Source organism: Geotrypetes seraphini, chromosome 6 (genome assembly GCF_902459505.1).
Source record: "Geotrypetes seraphini chromosome 6, aGeoSer1.1, whole genome shotgun sequence".
NCBI lineage: Eukaryota > Metazoa > Chordata > Amphibia > Gymnophiona > Dermophiidae > Geotrypetes > Geotrypetes seraphini.
In genome coordinates, this window is record NC_047089.1 from 210,706,093 (window position 1) to 210,732,483 (window position 26,391).

General features: G+C 40.5%; 1 protein-coding gene across 6 annotated transcripts in view; it reads left to right on the forward strand.

Annotated features, from left to right (window-relative positions):
• Positions 1-16,888, forward strand: part of NSD3 (nuclear receptor binding SET domain protein 3) — a 247,944-nt gene extending 231,056 nt beyond the window's left edge. For all 6 annotated transcript variants that reach the window (XM_033948594.1, XM_033948593.1, XM_033948592.1 and 3 more), the window contains 4 exons: positions 1,202-1,343; positions 5,585-5,691; positions 7,992-8,196; positions 13,180-16,888. In XM_033948594.1, coding sequence (XP_033804485.1) covers positions 1,202-1,343; positions 5,585-5,691; positions 7,992-8,196; positions 13,180-13,421 — 696 coding nt within the window. In that variant the 3' untranslated portion in view covers positions 13,422-16,888. The remainder of the gene's footprint in view (positions 1-1,201; positions 1,344-5,584; positions 5,692-7,991; positions 8,197-13,179) is intronic.
• The last annotated feature ends 9,503 nt before the right edge of the window (positions 16,889-26,391 follow it).

A 26,391-nucleotide genomic window follows, 5' to 3' on the forward strand; every position in this document is an offset into this window, starting at 1 on the left:
TGTGTTACCTTTCTATAGCTGTTTGTTTTTAGAGGTTTTCTGTCCCTGAAAGTGATGAATGAACAAATGTTTAATATGCAAACAAATATAGCATTACTTTCTTAAATAGAACCCTATTAATATTAAATCGTATGTCTATGATCTTCCACTATTTGGTCTCAGAATGCATGCTACTTTCATTATTAATAGCACAGTCATTTAGTGGCTGTTCATACATATCTTGGAATCGATCATAGTTACGATTGGCAAAAAGACCTTTTTGCATTGGTGCAGAGGAGCAAATGTGGATGAAATGTAGTTTACGGATCCTCTAATTAGAATAGGAGTTTAGTATGTTTTCTAATAGTAACATTAATGCCCTGATTCAAAGTCTGACATTGATTTAAATATAATGTTAGGATATCTTATAGTTTTGAATGTTTTTTATGTATTCAAATAATTTTTGTAGATGTGTTGAATCCTTATATATTATAGAATGGGTGCAGTACTAGAGATGAAATAGTAATCGTTCTGTATTTCATTACATAAACGCCATTTTTCTATTGAAATATACACCATATACTATAGGGAGGGGGAGTGGTTCATATTGTATTGTTTATTTTAGTAATAATGGGGATGATGGGAGGGATGAGAGTTTATATATACACTTTATGATACTGTAGGAAGATTTTCAAGTGTTGTTTTTCAAAGTTATTTATTTTGTTATTTGTACACTTGATGAAAGTTTGAAAATGAATAAAGATTATTTAAAAAAAAAAAAAAAAGGACTGGCAATTACTTGGCTCATTAAAAATATTGTACATCATCTGCCTACACAATATTTGGTCTTTCTGTGGGGGGGGGGGTTTAAAGTTTTATTTATTAATTTTTCATTCTTACAGTAAATGAATCAAACATAATATAATTAATAATTACATGACATTTGTAACAACAATCAATACATCATATCATATATGTTAAATCCCTCCCCTTTTTCCCAATTTCTATTTCCAAAAAAGTATACAAATCCCAACCACTCCCTATATACCTACTGTGGGTTTTTTAAAGGGCATTTCCAAAGTTTACATGTCTTTGCAAAGTTCAGAGAGGATAGAATGATTGCATTGTAATTTTGTTTAGTTATCTTGGATTTAGGTTCCCATAACATGTCACAGTCCATCCTATGTTGCTTCTCACAGGAACTTATATTTTTTCCTTTAAGGATCGTATCATCGACGCGGGTCCAAAAGGAAATTACTCTCGTTTTATGAACCACAGCTGTAACCCGAATTGTGAAACACAGAAATGGACGGTAAATGGAGACATTCGAGTTGGACTGTTTGCTGTCTGTGACATCTCCCAAGGTAAGAACTAGCTCCAGGACTGTGGGCACTGTGCATGTTCAATAGACATTGGCATCCCAGTGGATGCTTTACACTTCAGTACTTCAGAAACACAAACACATCTAAAGTGCCTGTTCTGCTAGCATGTCTGACCCCTGGTTAGGTAAGTGCTTCGCAAGGAGAGAGAGGGGTAGAACCTTGTTACTAAATTTCAGTTGGATATCATGTGACTTTCAGTACGTTTTCAGCAAAGTGATTCAAACTCTCTTCACTGCTACATGCAGTCTGTTTTAATTACTCACATTAAACAAATTTTACTAAGTCTTCAGTAGAATTTGCAACTCGGGGTATAAACAGAAAGGAGTGGCCTACTAATATGGTTAGTGGTTTTCTCATAAAGCAAAGGAGGACAGACTTAAGGCCACTTTTAAGAAAGCTGCAACAGTGATGCTGCTTTAACCACCTCTCCTCCTCCCCCGGTCTTTCCCTTTCCTTCCCCCTCAATCCAATGTACTTCCTTTCCTCCGTCTTCTCCTTCTCCTCTCGGTACTCTCCTGTAATTGAAACTGATTACCATTATACTTAACAATTAATTCTCTGTATCTTCGCTGTATATGTACAGTCTCTTGCATTGTGAACCGCTCTGAACTGTTTGTGGTATTGCGGTAAACAAAAAATAAAGTTATGAGAGCCAAAAGTCAGATATCTGCAGCAAACAACAAATTATTGATGATTCTTACTGGAGTGGGAATTCAACAAATAACGACTAATTGGAAAGACTGTTCTAGATTGAATTGTAGTTTTTGGTGGAACTCAGTTTGTCATTTATATAAGATGAAAAGATTTCTTGCCGTACAGAGGGGATATTTTAAAAGGTTTAAGGAGGTGTGGAGGCCATTAATTGAATATTGTAATGATTAAGGGTTATTCTTTTTCCTTAGGGGATAATTTGTAAAAATGGGGGGGAGGGAGAGTCTAAATATGTATATGTTTGGATAAAATATTTTGTTGATAGGGGAGGGGATGGGAGGTGGGTGGAGGGAATTAAAACATGTGTAATAATATTGCTTAAGAATGTCAAGTGAGTGATGTGAATTATTTGTAATAATATTGTACACTTGTTGAAAGAAATAAAAAGGAATAAAGATGAAAAAAAAAAAAAGTTATTATTATTATTAAATGCACTGAAGTCCACAGTAACTGAATAGGCTTCAGTGCATTTACCAGGGCAGCATCACTACTGCAGCTTTGTAAAAGGGGTCCTTAAAGATCTCAATATGGAAGAAAAGCAGGGTAAGGGAGATTTGACAAGGACATTTAAATACCTCCACGTATAAATCCACATGAGGCGGGCCTCTTTCAATAAAAAGGAAGCTCTGGAATGAGGGGTAATAGGATGAGGGTGACAGAAATAGACTCATGAGTCATCGAAAGAAATATTTCTTTTCAGGAAGGATTGTGGACATATGGAATTGCCTCCCAGTGGAGGTTGTGGAAACAAGAATGGTATCTTATTTCAAGAAAGCATGAGACACACCCAAATGATCGTTGAGGGAGAGAAAGAGGTTGTAGAGCTTAGTAATTGGAATGGATGAGCAAAATAAATAAGCCATAGGGCAGTGTTCTTAACTGCAAGATTGGGAGCCAGTGTCAGTCCCTGTCGGCCCTGTGTGGTCCTCTGAGTTTTCTCCCTCTCCATAGTCTTGCTAATGGCACTACATTCATATTGATGATTCCGTTTTTTACCTGCACCTTTCAGCTGTCTGTACGTTTGAGCCACTTGTTGCTTAAATTCCTTCACTATTCTCCTGACTGTGAGAGCAGTGTGGGAGATTGGGCATTGAGCAGCTTCATTTTGCTGACTCATGCGGTGCCAGAAGAAAAAGGTGGCATTGCTAAAAAAATATATATGGAGTACATTTAGGAGGATTGGAAAAAAAAAAAACAAACCTGGGGGAGAGCCAGTGGAAAGGGTTTGCAAGTGGAAACAGGATGGCTAAAGCTCACTGATGTCGATAGGGTTTAGGCCTTGCAGGGATTGAACTAGGAAAATGGGATACAGAATGTGTGTGTGGGAAATAAGCACAGGCAAAGAAAATGTATGTGGGCAACTATATCAGAGAGGGAACCCCCTCAGGACAGCTATGTGCTGTCTGCTTTTTCCAGCAACAGATCATGGTTCTCAATTTTTCTTTAAGAAGAACATACAAAAAGAGAAATCACAATAGTAGGGCTATACATCGATTAGAATTTTTAATCGCACGATTAATTGTGATAAATTTTTAATTGTGCTGTTAATCGCAATTAAAAAGCACCCCTTGTACAGTGCAATATAGAGATAGCAGATATAAATTCTCAAAATTGACATATTTCAATTAAACTAAAAATAAAATCATTTATCTTACCTTTGTTGGCTTGTGATTTTCTTTCTAATCGTCTCGTTTTCTGATTCTGGTTCTGCTTTTCTGTGCTCTCAGCAGCTCTGTCCAGCACTAGCAGATTACCAGGGGGATGAGGGGCAGCAGCTTGCTGGAGGGGACTGCAGTACCAGCAGCTATGTGGGGGGCAGCGGCACCAGCAGCTCTGTGGGGGGAGGGAGACCAGCAGTTCCAAGGTGGTCAGGGGGAGCAGGACTGTTAAGCTGGGCTGATGTTAGGTCCAGGACAGAAATTAAGGGGAGGGACCCCCCAAATTCCTCTCCTCCTGGCCCCTTTCCAATTTCCCCACCCACCAAAGCTCTTCCATCCAGTATTGCGCTCTTCCTCCACACCACCCCTGGGTCCACCATCTTTTCCTTTCTCTTCCCAGTTGCCTTCCAATCCAGCATCTCTCCTTTCTTCCTCCTCCCTCCTCCTTTCCTTTCCTACCTTCCACTACTTCCAAATCCACCATCTCTCCCTTTTTCTTCCCAAATGTTGACCCATCCAGCATCTCTCATTTCCTCCTCCTCCTTTCCTCCCACCCCACCTCCTCCAGGTCCACCATCTCTGCCTTCCACTTCCCAAATACCCTCCCATCCAGTATCTCTCCCTTCCACCTCCTCCTTCCAGGAACGATAGGGGGATTAAGCAGGGCAGCTTGGGGGGGGGAAGGAGCCTGCAGGTGGGATGTCCTTCTCCTCTTCCCTCCCAGTTGGACCGAAGCCCCTCCCCCTCAATGTGCTCACCTTTTACCATACAACAAGATTGACAGCTGTTGTCTATGTGTTGCCCATGCATACAACACAACCTAAGCAGCTGAGCTCATATAAAATAAAACGAAAAAAAGTCCTTTGCAGCTGAGCCGGGGCTTTTTTGGTTTTTACATTAATGGACTCCAGTGGTGTACCTAGGGTATATGACACCCGGGGCCGATCATTTTTTTACACACACCCCTATATTAAAAATATATATATTTTTAGTAATAACCATGACGTGAAACAAATGGTCAGGAAAGAAACAGACAGTTAGCCTTGCTTTCCCTTCAATAAGCTTTGCACAATTGCCAGCCCTAATCTTGAGAAAAAAAATATTGGGTTTCATGAACATTCCCTACCTTTTTCTTTTCTTGTTTGAGTCCTGCTTGCCTGCAGACTTCTGGCAGCATAAGTTAAAAAAAAAACGCCACGTACAGCATCCCCAGAAGCTTTCTCTCTCTGCTTCAGCTTCCTGTCCCCACAGAGGTAGGACGTTGCAGAAAGAAAGCTTCCAGGCCGCCGATTGCATATACTGTAATTTGTATGCTATTGTGTTGAGCATCGCTAGTTTTTTTTTTTTTTTTTAATTGCTCCCACCACAGTATTTTTTATCTGTGATGAAGGAGCTTCAAGCATCAAGGCCCGCATTAATCCTATTAAAAAATTTTAATGGTAATTATTGTGTTAATCATGTTATTACTGCGTTAAATGTTCAGCCCTAAAGAATAATGTTTTAGTGTTTAACAAAGGAAATCATGTTTTATTTTCCTAGTAAGAACTATAAAATAATTTCCATGATGTATGTTTTATTGTATTAGTAGCGTGTCTTGGCCAAGTTTACAGGGGTTTCAGCCCAGTCCTTGAGACACATCTAGTCAGTCAGGTTTTCAGGATGCCCTCAATGAATATGCATGAGATAGATTATATATGCACTGTCCCCATTATATGCAAATTTATCTCAACATATTCATTGTGGATATCCTGAAAACCTAACTAACTAGGTGTGTTCTGAGGACTGGCCTACTGTCATCTGAACTGCATTTGTGTTCTAGAGGTCTAAAGTGAAAAAAATGTTTTCTTTTTAAAGGGACAGAGTTAACATTTAATTACAATCTGGATTGCTTGGGGAATGGGAGGACCGAGTGCCACTGTGGAGCTGAAAACTGCAGCGGATTTTTGGGAGTCCGGCCCAAGGTCAGTAGTAAGAATCTTCTTAATAAAATAGCACTTGATTCACCATTCCCTTAAAAAGATGCACAAAGACGCAAAAAGACGTAAAATATCATTAGAAAAGTAAGAGGAGAGACCAAGCACACGATCCAATAGGGAAGAACACATAGAAACAGATAATTTATTAATATGAGAACTGTAGATATAAATTTTAGCATTCTGAGCCCATGGATTACTGTTCCCTGAACTAAAATAAGGCAAGGCCTAATACTCTTCTATTCTATATCAAATTGGCAATCTTTCTGGGTTAGCCTGATAGCTGAGCAGCAATGTACTAGGTTCAATTCTCAGATGTACAACTGTTTGTCAGAATGACAGTGGTTGGGAGTGCTGCAGTATTCTTATCACAGACCTGGAGAGTAGAGAATGACACAGGGAAAAAATCTGTCCCCGTCACCGCCCCGTCCCCGGCCCACCATCCTCTGCACTGCCCCGTCACCGTCACCGCCCCCGCTGCATCCATATAAGCCTTAGTACTGTAATATTTAGCTTATTCCTTTCTTATAAATCAAAGTTTCTGCTGCTGAACTAGAGAAAGAGATGTTCAGCTGGCAGGGCTTTGTTTATAAATTTTTATCAACACAACTAATATACTACTTTATCCTAAAGCAAAAAATAAATAAATAGAATTTTTTTTCTACCTTTGTTGTCTGGTTTCTGCTTTCCACATCTTCTCATTCAATTCCTTCCATCCACTGTGTGTCTTCTCTCTGCGTCTTCCATTTGCTGTTACTATACCTCTCCCTTCACCCCCCCCAATTGGTCTAGCACCCATCTTCTTCCCTCCGCTCCCCCATAGTCTGGCATCTGTCTTCTTCCCACTCTGTCTTCCACATTTCCCTTCAGGGTCTGTTCCTCTCCACCCTCCTTCAATGTCTGTTCTATTCCTTTCCACCACCACCCTTCCCTCCCTCCTTTACCATCTGTTCCTTTCTACCACCCTTCAGCTCCTCTCGCGTGGCCTATCTATCTACCTTCCTCCCTCTTATTTTCATGGCACGTTACAATGTAATTTGTGCAAGCCACTGGAGTCTGTGAGCTCGGTCCCTGTCCCATCCCCACAAACCATCTCGCTTCTGTGCTCCTATTTTCCCCATTTCTAATATCTCCCCTATGTATCTGCCATTGCCCCCCCCCTGTGTCCATATACCATCCCCATGGCATGTCCCCTTTATGTCTCTGTCCCTATGCCCCATGCACATAATTTCCCCTCTTTCTGTTACCTTCCTGTGTCCAGATTTCCCCTATCTTCTTCTTCCATACCAGTGTGTCTCTTCTTTTCAACCCCATCTAGCTTTTTTCCTCTTTCTTCCTCCCCCCCCCTGCTTCTAGCATCTGGCTCACCTGCCTGTCCTTCCCTTTCTTTCCTGCTGTGGGTTTTTCTTTCCGTCTTCATCCCCTTGGCCCAGAATCCTTTTACCTTTCACTCCCTCCTTCCAGTTTGAGCCGGGAACACGGGCGATTGCACGGTCCCCGCAGCCCCCACCCGCCTGCCCAATCGATCCTAGTGTTTAGCCAGCTCTCTCCCTTCTCCTCACCTTAGTTTGCAGGCTTTCTTTTTCGGCGACCTGCACGCTTTCCCAAAGAGCCGCGCACGCGCGGCTGCTCAGTGTTCAATCTTCTGTTCTGCTGCAACTTCCTGTTTCCGGTTGCGTCAGAGCAGAAGATCAAAACTGAGCAGCAGTGGGTGCGCGGCTCTTTGATAGCGTGCGGGTCGCCGAAAAAGAAAACCTACAAACTAAGGTGAGGAGAAGGGAGAGAGCTGGCTAATCACTAGGATCGATTGGGCAGGCGGGTATGGGCACGATCCTTCATGCCTCACTGCGGGGACAAGACCTTGTCCCCGTCCCCGCAGCGACTGCTAGTTTTCGTTCCCTGTTTCGGCGGGTTACCCGCAGCTAAACGCAGTGGCCGCGGATAAACCGCCACCGTGTCATTCTCTACTGGAGAGCACAGAGATCAGCCATCAAATGCCAGCATAATGTTGTTGGTCAAGCTCAGAACTGAATGTTCACTAGGGTCCAAAGGGAGCCACAGTCTGTGTGTCTAACCAAAAATTTGTCACAGCAATGATTGAACTACAGAAGGAAGGGGTGGGTAGGTAAATGGGGGCAAGTACACAATAAAAAGAATAGCATTCCCTATCCTCCAAAACCTGACTAACTTTCTAGCTGTACTTCTAGAAGACCTTGCTTATGGTAAAGGGAAAATTGATTCAGCATATTTAGTCTTAATGAGGCTTTCTGTCGATCTTCTGCTAATAGACGGCATGTGCGACAGCTGCTGAGGAGAAGGCAAAGAATGCTCGACTGAGGCAGAAGAAACGAAAGGTAAAGACTGAACAGAAACAGATGCATGAGGACTTCTGCTTTCGGTGTGGAGACGGAGGGGAGCTGGTCATGTGTGACAAGAAGGACTGCCCAAAAGCATACCACCTGCTATGCCTTAACTTGACTCAGCCACCCTATGGTAAGACCAGATGCTATAGATCTCCCATGACCACCTTTCTCTAGGGGGCCCTAAACTTTAAGCCTAATTAAGGATTCTACTTTTAGGTGTTTGTAAATTTAGGTTATTTCCATCTAATTTGGGATACTTTGAAGGTTCAAAAATTGGTATTTATGTGTGGGTTTTATGGCAAAGGTACTTTTCTAGACTGAAACAAATACATATATATCTCAGGAGTGATGAGTGAAAAAAAAGCACAAAATCAGAGCAGGGATCAAAGGCAGATGATAAAGGAGAAATGGTGTGGTTTTTTTCCTGGGGTTTATCCAATAAGCACATCTCTTATTTTTCTATTGGGATATGAAAACATGATTGATGCCGTTGTCCAGGTCTTGTCGTGTCTTGGCAGGTAGAGTCATATCATACCTTGGATGCATACCCTGAAGAAAGCCACAGCATGATGGCTGAAATGTCAGTTCTACTTACCCAGAAGGAGCAAGACCCAGACAACAGCAACAATCATGACACCAGCCTTGGAAGCCCTATGTAAAATCAGAAGCCCTATGTATAATGAACATTAGTGCAGGTCTGCACTAATAGTTTTCATGCAAGCATGGCTTTTGTCAGTGTTTCTGTTCACGTCTTGGTTTAGTTGTAATTGTAAAACAGATTTGTTATTTGCGCCATAATCCAGAAGTGACCTTAGTACCAGTTCTGCATCTCTGTCTTATACAGAATTTTGTAACATGATGCCCACATAGGCATACCTAAAGCTGCATATTTTAAGCCAACTTTATAAAGAAAGCACAGGCATCTATGTACCAGTGTTCCCTCTAAGCGGGCGGGTGTTGTGAGCAAACTTTTTTCACCGTGAGCCAAAAATATCGGGCGCCAGCAAGTTATGAGCCAACTCGCCCGATTCTCCTCTCGCCGCCCTGCCATCTGCCGTACGCCTCTTCCGATCGTGCGCTGTGACGAGAAACGTGTGCGCTGCGATGTAATATTTTGTGCGCCAGCGCACGCCAGCGCAGCTTAGCGGGAACACTGGTTCAAATGGTTTTATTTATTTCCCCAAATTTATTTTTGTTATACGCATTGAAAATATTTGATATTGCGTTTAAATCAAAATCTCAATAAACTTGAAACGAGTGCCCGTGAGATTGTGGGAGGGTTAAATACTCAAAACTTAGAAGTTTTTGCTACGCCAGCTTTCTGGTATCTTTACATACAGTGGCGTACCTAGCATATGTAACATCCGGGGCCCATCATTTTTTGGCACCCCCCCCCCATCTGTAAGAAAAACATGATTTTTAGTAACAAACCACACGTCACACATGAGTACCTAGGAAAAGGCAGCATCTTACATATTGCAGTGAGCAGTACATCAATACACCCATTGTAAAACTAAACAAGCCAGACCAGCACAGATCAATCCTACACCGTCAATCCTAACAGAAAACCATGTCTTTCGAACACACAGAACACAGAAAACACCTTCGCCTAGTAAGGAATATGTAATCACAAACTAACCCCTCCCTCTTTTACAAAACTGTAGTGTGGATTTTAGCTACGGAGGTAACAGCTCTGATGCTCATAAAATTCTGAGCATCAGAGCTGCTACCACCAAGGCTGGTGCTAAAAACGCTTCACAGTTTTGTAAAAGGGGGGATAAAATAAAAATACATAGACAAAGGTTAAATTGAACCAGCAAGAAGCTGGACTCTGCATACAATGCTTCACAGAAACAGTGACACATGTCTCCTAAAGCAATAAATAAATAGAAATTTTTTTCTACCTTTGTCTTCTGTGGTTTCTCCTTTCCTCATCTTCTTGTAACTCTCTTCCTTCCATTCACTGTCTGCCGTCTCTCTTCCCCTATATGGCATCTTCTCTCCTTCTATGCCCCTTCCAGAAACTGTATGCCTCCCCCTTCCATCTCTCCTTTCACCCCATTGGTCTGGCATCTCTCTCCTCGCCTTCCCTCTCCCACACCTCTCCTCATAGTCTGGTATCTCCCCTTCCCTGATTCTCTGGCATCTCTCTCCTTTCCTTTTCTTCCATCTTTCGCTCCCCCTCCATGCTCTCACATCTCCCCCTTCCTTTTCCCTTAGACTGGCATACCTTCCTCCTACGCTCCAAGCCCTGGCATCTCCTTTAATTCCCTCCCTCATCTTCCTTCTCCCTCCAGCTGGGTACCGCAACACTCTTCCCTGCAGCTCTGCACTTCCCCACAATTGCCATGCTTCGGTTCCTCTTCTTCCTTCCTTCCTCCCCCCCCCCCCCGCGGGACCCTGCGGCACCATCAACTCTTACTCCCTCTAATGTCGGCCCTGCAGCTCCAGACTTCCTCGCACCTTCTCCCCTCCCCCTTTGGATCGCTATTATTTTAAATGTTATAGCCGCGGAGCTGTATCCATCAGTGGAGATGTCTAACCTCGGCCTGCCCCGGAACTCTTACTGCAACAGTGACTTCCTGTTCCTGCCTAGACGGGCGGCTGCTGCAGTAAGAGTTCCGGGGCAGGCCGAGGTTAGACATCTCCACTGATGGATACAGCTCCGCGGCTATAACATTTAAAATAATAGCGATCCAAAGGGGGAGGGGAGAAGGTGCGAGGAAGTCTGGAGCTGCAGGGCCGACATTAGAGGGAGTAAGAGTTGATGGTGCCGCAGGGTCCCGCGGGGGGGGGGGGGGGAGGAAGGAAGGAAGAAGAGGAACCGAAGCATGGCAATTGTGGGGAAGTGCAATCCCCCCAGTGCGTCCCCTTACCTTACCGACGCGTGTGTGCGCTGTGAAGAGAAACTTTGCGCTGCGATGTAATATTTTGTGCGTGAGCGCAGGCCAACGCAGCTTAGCGGGAACACTGCTATGTACAGTACTCCCCCAATATATGCGGGAATATCAAAAAACCGCAAATACGGGTTTTTCATCTGGGGAGGCAGGAGGAGGGCAGCTGGAGTGCCGGCGAATGAAGGCAATCACTCGCGGTATGCTCCGACCGCCTCTTCCTGTACTAAAGTCGGGTCTCACCAATCAGGAGCAGTTGAAACCAGACAAATGCTGACAAAAGGGAAAGAGGGATAAAACTATAATAATGAAAGGAAAGAAAACAGAAAAGGGACTAATATGAGGTAGGGAAATACCATAGTAGATGGGATTCATTTTGTCCTTATAAGGACAGTTATAGTCCAAATGTGTTGGTAAACAGGAATGTTTTTAGTTTTGATTTGAATGAATTTAGAGTTGATCCTTCTCGTAAGTAATACGGTATGTAGTTCCAGAGGGAGGATGCGGTAATGGAGAAGATATTAGATCGCATCGTATTAATATGTTTAGAGATGGGATAGTGAGGAGATTATTTGTAACTGAGCAAAGAGTTTTGAGTGGGGCGTAAGGAATGAGAAGCTTGTTGATGAATTCTGGCTGGTTAATTAAGCGAGTTTTAAATATTAGTAGTAAGATTTTGTAAGTGATTCTGTGTTCTACTGGTAACCAGTGGGCTTTTGTTAATAGGGGATGACATGATCTTTTTTTTTAGCATTGAAAATAATTTTAAGCGATGTGTTCTGCACAATCTGAAGCCACCTTATTTCTTTTTTTGTTATGCCTTTATAAAGAACATTGCAGTAATCAATGCAAGAGATCACCAGTGAGTGAATCAAGGTATTTAAGAATTAGGGTTCGAGTAATTTAGAAAGAGAATGGATCATTCTTAGTCGATGGAAACATTTCTGTACCACAGTACTGATATGAGCATGGTAGCTGAACTTGCTGTCAAGGGTAACTCCAAACAGTTTTAAAGTTGGTACAATTTGAATTGGAGAGGAATCCAATTTGAGGGGGATCTGTAGTGTTAAGCCTTCTTTAATAGGAAAGATCATCAACTTAGATTTTGACACCATGTTAGTGTTTAACCATGATTTATTTTTTCTAATTTCTGATTTATGTTAATTACTTTTTCAGGGTTATTAATAATAATAATAAATGTATTCTTTTATACTGCCATTACCAAGAGTTCTAGGCGGTTTACACCATAAGAAATTGAGCAATCAGCGATAGGTCGATAGGATGGATTAATTGGATGTCATCCGCTTATACGTACATTGTAAAACCAGTGGACTGCCCTAGAGTTAGAAGAGGGGCCAGAAAGATGTTAAAAAGTGATGGGGATAGAATAGAGCCTTGTGGGATGCCGTGTATGTTCGTAATAGTCTCAGAAGAAGTCACCTGCTGTCTGGATAAGCTATCCATTTAGTTTAGGCCTGTTTACCACCTGGCCAGAATGAACAGATAGATGTAGAAATGTTAGCAGAAACTACAGAAGCTAACAAGCTGGGCAACACGATAATAATGGGTGATTTCAATTACCCTGGAAATCAAAACAAAACTGGGAAGCGGAGCAAAATAATGCTAATGAAGCTCCCTACAAGAATTCTCACCAAAAGGGATTGACTGCCCACAGGTTCAGGAATGGGGGGGTCTGTCTACCAGAAAGAAGATTACCAAGGTAAGAACTTAATCTTTCTATGTACACAATCCTTTGAGATCATACACAAGTATGCATACTAGTATCCACAGCTGATACAGGTTGAGCACAAGAGATGCAGTGAGTAAGGGACTCCTGGTGTGGAAAATGGAAACAGTTAAAAAATAAAAGGTTTGAAAAAGAAAGCTGGAAATGATACAGTGAAGACTTTTCAGCGTTCCTGAGATCTTGGCAAATATTAAATCCTCTTATGAGCCTTATTCTGTGTTTCTGTTCTTACATTTTATTCCCTCTTCCCCATATTGACAGTGCTTTTTGTGGATCAGTCCAAGGCCTTGTATGCCCCAGTGCCCATGTTTACTTTGATATTGTAAGCAATACCCTTTGCCGCCAACTGCTTAGAGAGAAGTTACAATGCCGCTGTTCTTAGCATATTTTGTGAATTCCAGGTTTTTGTATGCCAGATAAGCACTAATACATCTTTTTATTTCTCTTTCCTCACCACCACCTTCTGGATTAGGGAAGTGGGACTGCCCCTGGCATCAATGTGATGTGTGTGGCAGCAATGCTACTGCACTCTGTGAGTTTTGTCCAAATTCATTCTGTAAGGATCACGAAGCAGGTGCTCTGACTCCATCAGCATTGGAAGGTCGTCTCTGCTGCTCTGAACATGACCCCAAGCAACCCATAGAGCCGGACTGTTGGAACAAGATCAAATGTAAATCAGAGCCTAAAGATCCTGGAGAAGATGCAAAAGAATGAAATATCGGCAAATTTACTGAACCTGAAGGCAAGTTGAAGTAGGTTGACTGGGTCTATTCCCTTTACCCAATGAGCCTTTCCATTCGACTAGGGGAAGAGACTGCTTCGCCTTTACAGGCAACAGCAGCAACAATCCATGGCATCCACTTTGTTGGTTTGTGTCCTGTGTTGTCTTTGAATGTGCATCACCAGCAGGTATGGCTGGAAAGAAAAGAAAAAAAAAAAAACCAGGAAATTCTCAACCTTCAATGAAAAAGGGAGGGGAAGCATAAAAACTAATTTTGTAAAGCACCCTGTTGATGAGGTTACTTTGCAAAAATGACTGAATAATGTTTTTTACATGGAGCTGCCATGCCCTTCTCAATTTGCTGGTTAAAAGTTGCTTGAGTGTGTTTCATTACACACACACACACACTTCATTACTGCACAAAGAAAAACACTATGTGAAGTGAGTTCTGTGTGTTTTCCTGAGCAAAAGATAGAGACTTTCAGAAGACGGTTTGTTTGGCAGGAAAGAACACAAATTTCCACTTTTACTATGCAATAACTTGGCATATTAAACTAGATAAACCAGTAAACTGAGCAGAGAGCAAGTTTCATTTTACCAGAAGAGTCAAAGAAACTGAATACTTATAACCAACTAATCGTGTGGGTAACAAAAGGAAATCTCTTATTTATTCATATTTATAATTTGAAAGGCTAGTTGGAGATCACCAGAAAACAATTTCTCATATTGTGTTGTACCTGTCAGTTTTGGGAAGATGGATGTAAGGTATTAGACAAAGAAAAACAAAATCTCATCTCCCCTTTCTGTCTTTTTTTTTTTTTTTTTGGGGGGGGGGAGGAGTTTGAAATTATTTAAGAACAGTGTAAAAAATGTTTACCTCTCTGTATATATTTCTTTCTACTTTGGAAGTCAGTTGAGCCATTGTTGGTTATCTGGTTTAACAAATGATTTTCTTTTTCATGTTATGGCATAATTGATAAGGCTGTTCTGTAACAATATGTCATATGATATACTTCATAAAATAACATTAAATTTTCTTCTTCCCTGGAGATTGTCTCCCACATAAAACAAAAATCAAAGAGAAATTATTTTAGACTGATTAGTTTGAGTTAATTTAACTCTCCCATAGTGGTGTGCAATAAATTGGAAATTTGGATCATGATGAAAAGATAAGGGTTTGGTTTTTTTACCACAGTAAAGGAAAGAAATCCTGATTATTTGCATAATGCATATATTTTTTAAAAATCCAACATATTTTTTGGAAGACATAAGGGAAACCTTTAGAAGCTTTTCTTCCAAGCTGTGATGAAATAATTAACTAGTGCTTTTATTTTACAAAGTACATTTCCTCACATAGCTTCAAATAGCCAAATCTGATCTTTTAATTGTTTAAGGACAAAGGAGAAGATTTGTTTGGCAATTAAATACCAAGCACAAGAGAGTATTTGGTTGGAAAAGAGAGTGAGAGTTTTCTATAATGAATAACCACTTTGGTAGCAGGCTCTACCACCAGATAATTGGCTTTGATGTCCCTTGTACAATCTGTTTTCATTTTCTTTACAAATATCCAGTGGATATAGTATATGTATTGGGGAATTTTTTAGGTACTATCCATTCAACCTGTTGGTCTAGAAATTGTGCTATAAAACTCAAGAATACTTTCATAACCCCATGTTCTTGTATGACTAATTCTGTGCCCTTAGTATGGTAACATCTGTTATCCTAAATTTAGAATTCTCACCAAGATCCCCCAACTAGAAAAATTTAGATGCCCACCATCTTGGTCCACCAACTAAGTTTGCTCTTGGTTGACCACCCTGAGTTATATCTTTGTAGTTGTAAAGCTGTTGCTTACATATAACTGTGCAAATTAATATAACACTAAAATTAAGAACAACCCCAACCAGATAGTGTAAATATTAATTTTCCCCCTCATTGCAGATATTAAAAGGGTCTAGTTGGGTCATCTCTTTGATGATCCTTAGAGATAAGAGTACCTAGTCCTTTAACAAATCAGTATGCCTTGTCAACATGGCCAGCGTGATTTTCCAGTTACAGAAAAGAAAATATACAGGATGTGACAGATATTGCTTATTTCTGTAATTAATGTAATATGAACATGTTATGTCTTAAGAAACATGTTGATCAGTTACATTTAGTAAGCTTTTTCTGTTCTTCTCAGGATTAGACCAGAAGAAATTCAACCTTAAGATGGGGATGGTTGTACCTTAATGCCTCAATAGTGCTAAAAGTCATGAAATATGTAAAGATGAAGTTGAAAAGTAAGGGTATTCCTCTTATGTTTTCCTTGCAGCACAAATGCTAGCTACTTTATTTGTAGTCTGGCTTTTTTTTTTTTTTTTTTGGTTTCCTGGGAAAAGTTATCCTTACAGCTGAGTTCAGAGAGAGACACATCACCTTGGGAGTGTTATATGTATGGAAACATTGAGGCTTACAAGTGTTTGGAGGTCATCAGTGATTAAGGCACTTAGAACCCTATGTGCTAACCATTTTCTATAGATACAAAATGAGAGAAAATGGTAGGCCTCATAACCAGAAGAGAATCTTATGTGTCATTGATTAAGTACTTAAATTACAAATTCCTCTTCACTCCAACTTTCTGCTCTTTTCCCTTTCTCCAGCCCCACCCCATGGTTGTGTAAAAAACAGCTTTTTCAGTATACTGTACTTGATTATTTGTACCCTAGTTTTAACATTTTTTCACAGTAACAAGTGTCATAAATGTAAAAAGCACTTCTTAATTACAGGGTATTTTGTGGGCAAGCAAAGCTTTCTATATGTGTGTGTTTTGAGGGCAACACAGAGAATAATCTTCCTCTTAACTAACACTGTATTTGCTAGGTAGTGATCAACATTACTAAGGAGTATCATTTTCATTTTTTGTAGCCAAAGAGCCGCTTTTTCTTATCTAGTATGCAAAGGCATGCTTGAAGACATTAGGAATGGACAAAACATACCATCTCTGAAAATTTCACTTTGAGAAAAATAAAACCATAAAATAAATACATTATAATTTACCCAGCGGCCTCAAGATAGTACAGTTGCTCCATAGATGACCAAACATTTTGGACATCAATACTATATTAAATTGTTCAACTTATGCTAAATGATGTATTTAATGAGACAGTATAGCATGGTCACTTTTAACTGACTCTGTGTTGATTGTGTAGGGTTACCAGATGGTGTCAACTTAGGTAGCTCTTATATCCCTAAGAAAAGTCAGAATGCTTTTTCTGTGGATACAATGTGGTAAAAAGCAAGACTGACTGGGGGAATGACACGGGGCCTTGGCATACACTAGTTTATGGAGCTGCTGCACAGAATAAGGGGATCAGAGCAAAAGACTGGACAGATATGTGACATGTATTTCTTGTCTTTTAAAAAAAAAAAACAAAAAAAAACTTGTTTGGCACTCATTGGCAAGACTGTTAAGCATCTTCTTTGTATTTAAGTCAGGCTGCAGCCACCTGCTAACACAGGATCTTACTTAGTTCCAGAAATGTCTAATGGGAATGGATGATAGATTATGAGGGATGGAAAACCATTTCTTGTCTGTCTTTCTGGAGTGGTCTTTTTACATTATTACTGTTTAAATCACTCCTTGAAAAAACAATTTCTTTACTTGTGCAATTGTTTAAAATGAAAAGAAAAAGATACACTACTTTAATTTAAGCCCCTGAAACTGTTTTAATCTGTTCTGTTGATGGGCGTTTTGTGAAGGAATTAGGGGCCAAGTTTGTAGGATTCTGTGTTTTGTTACTCTTTGTTCATTATTGTTTTATTGCTGTTTGATGTCATTCAAAATTTTAGATTTTGATGGAAGCAGGGAGTGGGCAATGCAGCATCCAAAGTACATCTCTCCCAACACACACACCCTCTTCTCTCTGTAGACCACTGAACACTACCACATTACGTACATCATTCATGATTTTGTTCTGTTCTTGTTTTAATAAAAGTAGTATTTCCTAGCATAAAATGTATAGAGATTTTTGTTGTACATTTGCAGAAGACATTTAAGAGAAAATACAGTATTTGTTATAAATTCTAAACTTAACCCGCCTTGATTATTCTCCAGGTTGCATAGTAAAGCAGCAGGGTTTTGTGCAATTTAATGTTGTTTCTGATTTAGGGAGGGTTGGGGTTTTTGTTACATTTATTGGAACGCTTTTATTAATTTTGGCACAATTAGAATGTGAACATGGCTACCGTTGAATTGGTGAGACCTGTCTCTCGCTAAGTGTCATGCAACCAGAGCCAGTTAAGCCATTAGGTAGAATGAGGCAGTGATGAGGGGGTAGGGAGGCACCAAAGAGGAGCTGCAGTGAAATCAAAAGAATAGGTACTGACTCAAATAAACAACAAGGGTCCTCCTACTAGCAGGGAGGATGGTCCATTATCAAATACCCTTTTACCCAGATTTTTCTAAGAGAGGTGGTATTGGGATGGCCTACAAATTAATTGGCAGGGAGAGGGAGCCAAGCTGAAGATTTGCCTAGGGCACTTCCTAGCATTCTACTGCCCCTGCATCTTTCAGGTTACATATTCATGCTGCTACACCACAACTGTAACACTAGGTCCTTCTAATGTGGCACACTGAGGCCCTAAATCTTTCCTGTTTTTTCATAGACTTCTTGGTGAAATGGAATTCCTCTGGTATGAGGAAAGACTAAAAAGGTTAGGGTTCTTCAGCTTGGAAAAGAGCCGGCTGAGGGGAGATATAATTGAAGTCTACAAAATCCTGAGTGGAGTAGAGCGGGTACAAGTGGATTGATTTTTCACTCCGTCAAAAATGACAAAGACTAGGGGATACTCGATGAAGTTACAGGGAAATACTTTTAAAACCAATAGGAGGAAATATTTTTTTCACTCAGAGAATAATTAAGCTCTTGAACACATTGCCAGAGGTTGTGGTAAGAGTGGATAGCATAGCTGGTTTTAAGAAGGGTTTGGACATTTTCCTAGAGGAAAAGACCACAGTCCGTTATTGAGAAAGATTTGGGACAAGCCACTGCTTGCCCTGGATCAGTAGCATAGAATGTTGCTACTCTTTGGATTTTGACCAGATACTAGTGACCTGGATTGGCCACTGTGAGAACGGGCTACTGGGCTTGATGGACCTTTGGCCTGACCCAGTAATGCTATTCTTATGTCCTTATGAGTACACAGAATTGGGAAAGCTAGAATATACCTTTTTAGATATGTTCACAGTCCAAACTAAGATGTCACAGATGTATTAAGTTGGTCCAATAAAAAGATGTCACCTACAACTTGTCTGTTAATCTTGACTATTTTTTGACAAATCCAAGTGGAACAGCAACTATAAAGCTTTGCTCTAGATATTTTCAGATGTTCTATTTTTTTTTAACAGTCCAGAAGGCGATGAAAATGTTAAGAGGTTTGAACCAAAAGAAGTATGAGAAGAGACTGGAAGACCTAAATATGTATACTCTGGAAGAGAGAAGGGACAGGGCAGATATGCCACAGATGTTTAAATACTTGAAAGGCATTAATATAGAACCAAATCTTTTCCAGAGAAGAAAAAATTATAAAACTAGAGGGCATAATTTGAGATTACAGGGAGGAAGACTTAGGAGCAATGTTAGGAAATTCTTCTTCACAGAGAGGGTAGTAGATGCCTGGAATGCCCTCCCGAGGGAAGTGGTGGAGAGGAAAACGGTGATGGAATTCAAAAAAGCGTGAGATAAAAATAGAGGATCTCTAATTAGAAAATGAAGGATGTAAAGAACTAAGGCTGGTATAGGACAGACCTGCACAGTCGGTGTAGGATGGGCTGGGGATCAATGGGAACTCCACTAATATGGAACAGGAGGATGTTACTGGCCAGACTTTACGGTAGATGTCCTGCAAGCAACGGGATGGTTGGATAGGCTGGAGTGAGCTTGGACGTCAACATCAACATTTGGAACCTAGGACAATACCAGACTTTACAGTCTATGGCCCAGAAATATCAAAGAAGAGACAAGTTAATTTAATCATGTATTTTTTTAATGAGTATAACTTATGGGCAGATTGGATGGACCATTCAGGTCTTTATCTGCCATTATTTACTATGAATAACCTGGATAATATCTCCTACTTTCTGGGACTCTGTGAGGTACTATTAACTGCTTCGCTCTAAGGACATGCCATGACTGCAGTTGTATATCAAGATATAAAACAGATTATTTCCTTCTCTCTCTCCTAATTTAGGAATCCTTTTACTAAAATGCAGTAAAATCTGGGCCTAATTTGAGGCTTTCCCATGTACTAAGCCCTGATTTAATACAGCACTTATTGGGAGTGGGGGGTTAAATATATTTTATTGCAAGTTGTGTGCTAATGTCAGTGGCACACACTGCACCTATAGAGTTAACAGAGGAACATTTACCATCCCCTATTATTATTCATTAGCAGATACTTATATGCTCTAGCTGGATAATTCAGGAACTCCCACTCTCCATCCATGAGAGGCCCCCTCTGAAAAATATTTGTTAAAAATGGGTAACAGATTGGTTAGTGCATAGTCAGGCAAAATAGTGCCAAACACTGTAATACGTTTCTGTGATAGCTTGTTCTTATGCACTAACTGTACGTTAAGGGCTTAATGCCCTTCAATAAAAGAGACCCTTAATGAGCATTATCATCTTAATATTTTGTAGTGGAGAAAATGTCCTATGAATATGAGCACTTACTAGGCAGCACCTGCTGCAAATGAGCTCTAACTGAACCTGTCCCCTGTTCTGCCTTTATTTTACAGATGGCTATGAACACTGTATTCTCTCACATTAAATATATTAAAGTAAAATAGACACGAGGTTAGTATATGGCATTTGAAGCTTACCCACTATAGTTTGGAAGCAAAGAGGGGAATGGAAATTACAGGTTAGTCAGTTAACCTCACTGGTGAGTGAAATAATTAAAATGCTGCTAAAAGAGAGGATGGTGCCGTTTCTGGAATCCAGTGGGTTACAAGATCCAAGGCAGTATGTTTTTCCCAAATGTACTTCTCAGACAAACTTGCTTATTAATTTCTTTGACTGGAGACTGTCGAGTTGGATAGAAGTGAGCAATAGGTGTGATGTACTTAGATTTCAGCAAGGCATTTGACCCAGTGACTTATAAATATATTGAGTGCCCTTGATATGGGCCCTGAAGTGACTGGATTAAAATTGGTTACATGGGAGGTAACAAAGTTCACTCCAAGGAAAACGGTTATTTTACCAGTGGTGTGCTACAGGTTAGTCATTTTCATAAGTGCCATTGTGGAAGGACTGTTGGGTAAGCTTTGCCCATTTATGGATGAATCCAAAATCTGCCCAGAATAGACACCATGACAGGGATGGAAAACACGAGGAGGGACCTAGCAGTGTTTCCCAACCAGTGTGCCTTCAGACATGATTAGGCATGTCTTGGAAAAGTACCACTGCCCAATGCTTAAGTCCAGATCAACACATGAGCTCTGCTCACAACAATTCACAGCAATGAGAAATGCTTCCTTCCTGAGCAATGTAACCACAAACATTTCTGCTTCCCAGTGTATGGAAATTAATGGAAAGCATGCAGGGCACTATTTTGTGCAGCACACAGATTGCACATAACATTCAGAAAAACTGAAAGGACAGATTCAAAACAAATGCTAGGAGGTTCTTCTTTACCCAACGTGTGGTGGAAACCTGGAATGCGCTTCCAGAGGACGTAATAGGGCAGAGTACGGTACTGGGGTTTAAGAAAGGATTGGACAATTTCCTGCTGGAAAAGGGGATAGAGGGGTATAGATAGAGGATTACTGCACAAGTCCAGGACCTTTTGGGCCGCTGCGTGAGCGGACTGCTGGGCACGATGGACCTCAGGTCTGACCCAGCGGAGGCATTGCTTATGTTCTTATGTTATATCTGCAGTGCCTGCTCCATGAAAGTTGATATGCCAGACAATTGTTTTGTTAATGTAAGTGTCCCTTGGGCTTCAGAAGGTTGGGGAACACTGGTCTACAGTCTGGCAGCTAAGATTTAATGTTAAAAAAATGAAAGGTAATGCATCTGGATTGCAGAAAATCTTAAGGGAGCAATAAAGTTCTACTTATTGCAGTAGTGTTAATAGATGAATGCAGTGCTGCACAGAAATATGCAAAAGATAGTTCATGCTCAACTGAGCTTGCAATTTATTCAAAACAGGACAAATAAGAAATTAGAGAGTTTCATTTATTAGTGCAGTGTCTCACAAACTTTGCAAAGCCAAGGCACACTAAATGTGGCCGTGGCTCGAGAACATCATCACGTTGACATCCGCGCACGTGCAAAGGGCTGCCAGTGGGGGGTGCTGAAGGGAAGAGGTACGGAGAGAAGAAGAGGCGCTGGTGCCAGCTGACTGCCTACAGAATGTGCCTCTCGCCACAAGAGGCAAGTCCTGTAGGCAGTCAGCCGGCGCCTCGTCTCCTCCCCAGTGTCTCGCGGCATACTTGGAATCTTGGGCAGCATATTAGTGTGCCTTGGCACAGTTTGCAATACACTGTATTAGGGAATGATTAAAACAACATGGGTAATAAACAGATGAATAAGGGGTTCAGAGTTAAAAGCAGCCTCAAAAAGGTGTGCTTATAGCCTGGATTTTAATGAGATAAGAGACAGCATGAGGTACCAACTCAGGAAGTCTTTTCCAGAAAGGAGTCTGTTCACTGTAGAAGAATGAGATTTGGGAGTGATTATGTCTAATGATATAAGGTGGCCAAACAGGTAGAGAAGGGTACTTAGGTGTGTAGGGATAGGAATTTAAAAGGTGGTGTATAAGTCTCCATTGAAATCTCATTTGGAGTACTGTATATAGTTCTGGAGACTGTTCTTTCAAAAGATGTAACCTGATGATGTCGGTACTAAAATGGTCATAAAGCTTATATATACCTACAGCTAAATATGTATGTCCTGGAGTAAAAGGGGGATGGGAAGATTTGATAGAAGCATTTACAATGCCTTATCAGTCGTCATATTACATTACATTACATTACAGATTTCTATTCAGCCATTACCTTTCGGTTCAAAGCGGATTACAAAAAGAGTTATGGAAGAAGGGTTACAACGTTAGATCAGAGAAGGTTTCCAAGAGAGGGAAATATTCTTGTACTTTTTTCACAATCTGTAGTCTGAAAAATAGCATATTTCTGTACTTCTTTCACATTGAAAGTGTAGAGCAGATCAATGAAACAAACGCCTACTTGAATGCATTTTGAATTGTATTTTTTAGATCACCAGTTACTAAAAATGTACACAAGTGTGATACATCTGCATAACATCGTAAATTTCTCCCAAGGTATAAATGCAAAGGAGGCGAGCCCATTTCAACAGAAAAAAGCTCTGGACCAAGGAAGGGGTCATAGAATAAGACTGAAAGGGTGTAGACTCAGAATAATCTACAGAAATGTGTCTGGCAGGTGGACCTTCTATGTCCATATTCCTGTCTTCTCCCTCTCCTCTGAGCTATTATGGTATCCTATCAAATTTATGCCATTTTGGCTCCCTCTATTTATTTTGATTGTAAACTATTTTGGGGCCTTGTTATGAAAGGCAATATAGCAATCCCTAATAAACATAAATATATAGAAAGGGTGATGGCTGCATGGAACAACCTCCTAATGGAGACTGTGGAGAGAATGATAGTATCTGAATTCAAGAAAGCATGGGACAAGCAAAGAGGATCTTAGAAGGATAGAAAGGGATTGTAGAGCTGAACATTGCTGTTGATGGGCACCCTAGATAAGCCAGATGATCTTTTTCCGCCATCAGGTTTTATATATTTGTTGGGGGTGGGTTTGTTTTGAAAGAAAATGTGTTACACCGGTGACCTAAATAACATATTACATGCCAGCTTGGAACAACTATTTCAAAGCTGGAATTTTGAGAATTTCATGGGCCATTAGCTGATATTTCAACCATTAGTGCTGAAAAAGTTTTTCCTCTTTTTGATGGCTAAGCCAAAGAGTTTTTAACAACTCATAACTGCATGCTGGGCTGGTTATTTGAGTGTCCCAGAGGCTGGAGGCCAGAGATCAATGCAGATAGCTAGTAAAATTTCTTCAATTTCTGATCAGGTAGAACTAATCCCATATCAGATAGCTTTCAGATACCCAGGTATTAGGACCTTCACAGAAGAGATAATTGTTAGTTGACACAGTTCACAGAGGCATTAAAACAGACCTTAGGAACTCGCCTAAAGAACCATTGTCCCTAGGGCTGCTGTTCCCACAATAAAGTTATTGTAAAGAAATAGGGTACCTAGATGATGAAAATAAGATTCTTAATAGTAAATTTCTAATCAAATTTTAACTGTTATGATAATGAATAGACTTCTGTCATCAATTCCTGATGTCAAATTTTACCATACATCTTATTTGGTCTTTCTTATTTCCTCTTTGAGCAATGAGCCCTATGGTGGGCGTATCATAACTCTACAGACATCAATCTTTAGAACCTCTTATGATGTATATATCATTTCAAGTTCATGTATGTCTTTATAATCATTTATGCCTGCCCACCACCACGTACCATTCTCTATTATATTCATGTTTTTATTTTATTTTTAATTATTTGACTCTTTATTTCCTAAAAAAAAAAACCCTTATAAATTATGTAGCAATAAACTTTCTAATTATAAATGAAAGGCAACAGCTATCTTTAAACTTGGTGGGTCCTGCCACCATCAACGTTGATGTTTCCTGACATACATGACGGGAACTTGAAATGATATATACATCATAAAGGCTTTCTGAAATCAGGTGTGTAACTAAAGCTTCATTGTCTGCATACATGTCCAAATATTTATGAATAACTCAGATAAGTAGTAAAAACACAGATGCCAGATCTTGTCTTGTGAAATTCTGGAGGTACAGATCTGAGTCATGTCTTTGGATGAACCTAATGGTCACAAGAGGCAGGTAAAGAAAATGCTGGATAGATTTGGTTATCTCGCTGCTTGTCATTAGGATAGAGCAATGTGCAAAGGGCTTTCTTGCTGGGATCTTTTGGATACTTCCACTCTCAAAAAACAGGATTCTAGTCTGGATGGACCATTGACACTTTTCTGTTATATGATCACATCTGCTGGACACACCTACATGTTGTCCTTGGATCCAAAGGTTCTACATACTCTCCTTCAACTGGGTGCACCTTGAGCTGGCCTTCACAAAGTTCATCAGAAATCATAATTAAATTATCTTTCCACTTCAGCAAGTTTGCTTCCCTTAGAATGGATTCAGCCTTTGCAAATCTGTAGATTGGTTGCTATTAGAGACACAAAGACTAATTTTTCCCCGTACCCGCAGGAACTCATTTTCCAATCCCATCCCCGTGAGTTCTTCTCCTGTCCCTGCCCCATTCCTGCAAGCTCTGTCCTCATCTGCACAAGCCTCAAACACTTTAAAATCATAAGTGTCCGAGGCTTGTGCGTTTAAGGCAGAGCTTACAGGAATTGGACAAGGACAATGACAAAACTCGTGAGGACAGGATGGGGAAATTGAGTTCCTGCGGGGAAGGGGAAAAATTTGTCCCCGTGTCATTCTCTAGTTGCTTTGAATAGTGCTACCAGTTGCCACTAGAACTTCTATAATGTTCTAGAAATTGAAAGAAATCTTTCTAAGGCAGCATGTGAAATGACTGGGAGGGTGTAGATGGGCTGGAGTAAGTCTTAACAGAGATTTCGGCAGTTGGAACCCAAGCATAGTACCGGGTAAAGCTTTGGATTCTTGCCCAGAAATAGCTAAGAAGAAAAAAAAAAAAAAAATTTAAATTGAATCAGGTTGGGCAGACTGGATGGACCATTCGGGTCTTTATCTGCCGTCATCTACTATGTTACTATGTTACTTAGAGGGGATACGATAGAGACTTACAAGATCATGAAGGGCATAGAGAAAGTGGAGAGGGACTACAAAAACGAGAAGGCATTCGGAAAAATTAAAAGGGGACAGATTCAAAACCAATGCTAGGAAGTTCTTCTTCACCCAGAGGGTGGTGGACACCTGGAATGCGCTTCCAGAGGGCGTGATAGGACAGAGTACGATTTTGGGGTTCAAGAAGGGATTGGATGATTTCCTGAAGGAAAAGGGGATAGAAGGGTATAGATAGAGGATTACTATACATGTCCTGGACCTGATGGGCCGCTGCGTGAGCGGACTGCTGGGCATGATGGACCTCTGGTCTGACCCAGCAGAGGCATTACTTATGTTCTTATGGTGCCTGCATAGAAAACCAACAGTAGGTAAATAATTACACTTTCATTTATTTAATAGTGATATCCATCAAATTTGTAAATTAAATAGGCATGTTTTATCTGTCATGAAGGGCTCCATGTACTGAAAGTTTCTTCCTATTTTGTGCCTACAGGGAGGGGGGAGGCTTAGTATATCTGCCAATGAGTGACTCCGCTAAAATGTAAGGAGCTCAAGAGGCATTATTTTTTTACATTGTGATCATCAAAAACTTAGAAAAGTCTATGAAATACAAAGGTCAGATATGTTTTTGGAGGCAAAATCGATTACTCATCAGACAGGAAAGAGATTGTTGAGGGTCATCATCTTTAATGACTTCAAAATAGCCAGTCACTGTGACTAGTACAGTATAAAGAAACAGAAGAGGGAAGCAACATTACCTCCTTACAAAGCCTACAATTAAATACTGTGTGCAATTAGAAAAACAGAGGAGCAATATTCAAAAGCTTTCACACTGGTAATAAAAGGTTCCCCCAGCCCCACCTCCCTTTTGCTGAAATCACCTGAAATATTTGTTCTGATGCCCCTACAAAGGGCAGTCCAACAAGTTCCCTTCTGTAATGAACATAAACATAGTTGATTCCTTTTAGATTTTAATTACTATCTAATGTATTTTGGGTTTCTTTATGATACCAGCATAGCCTGGAGCTAGCATCATCTTCACACTGCTGTGGTTACTAGCCTGAGTAAAG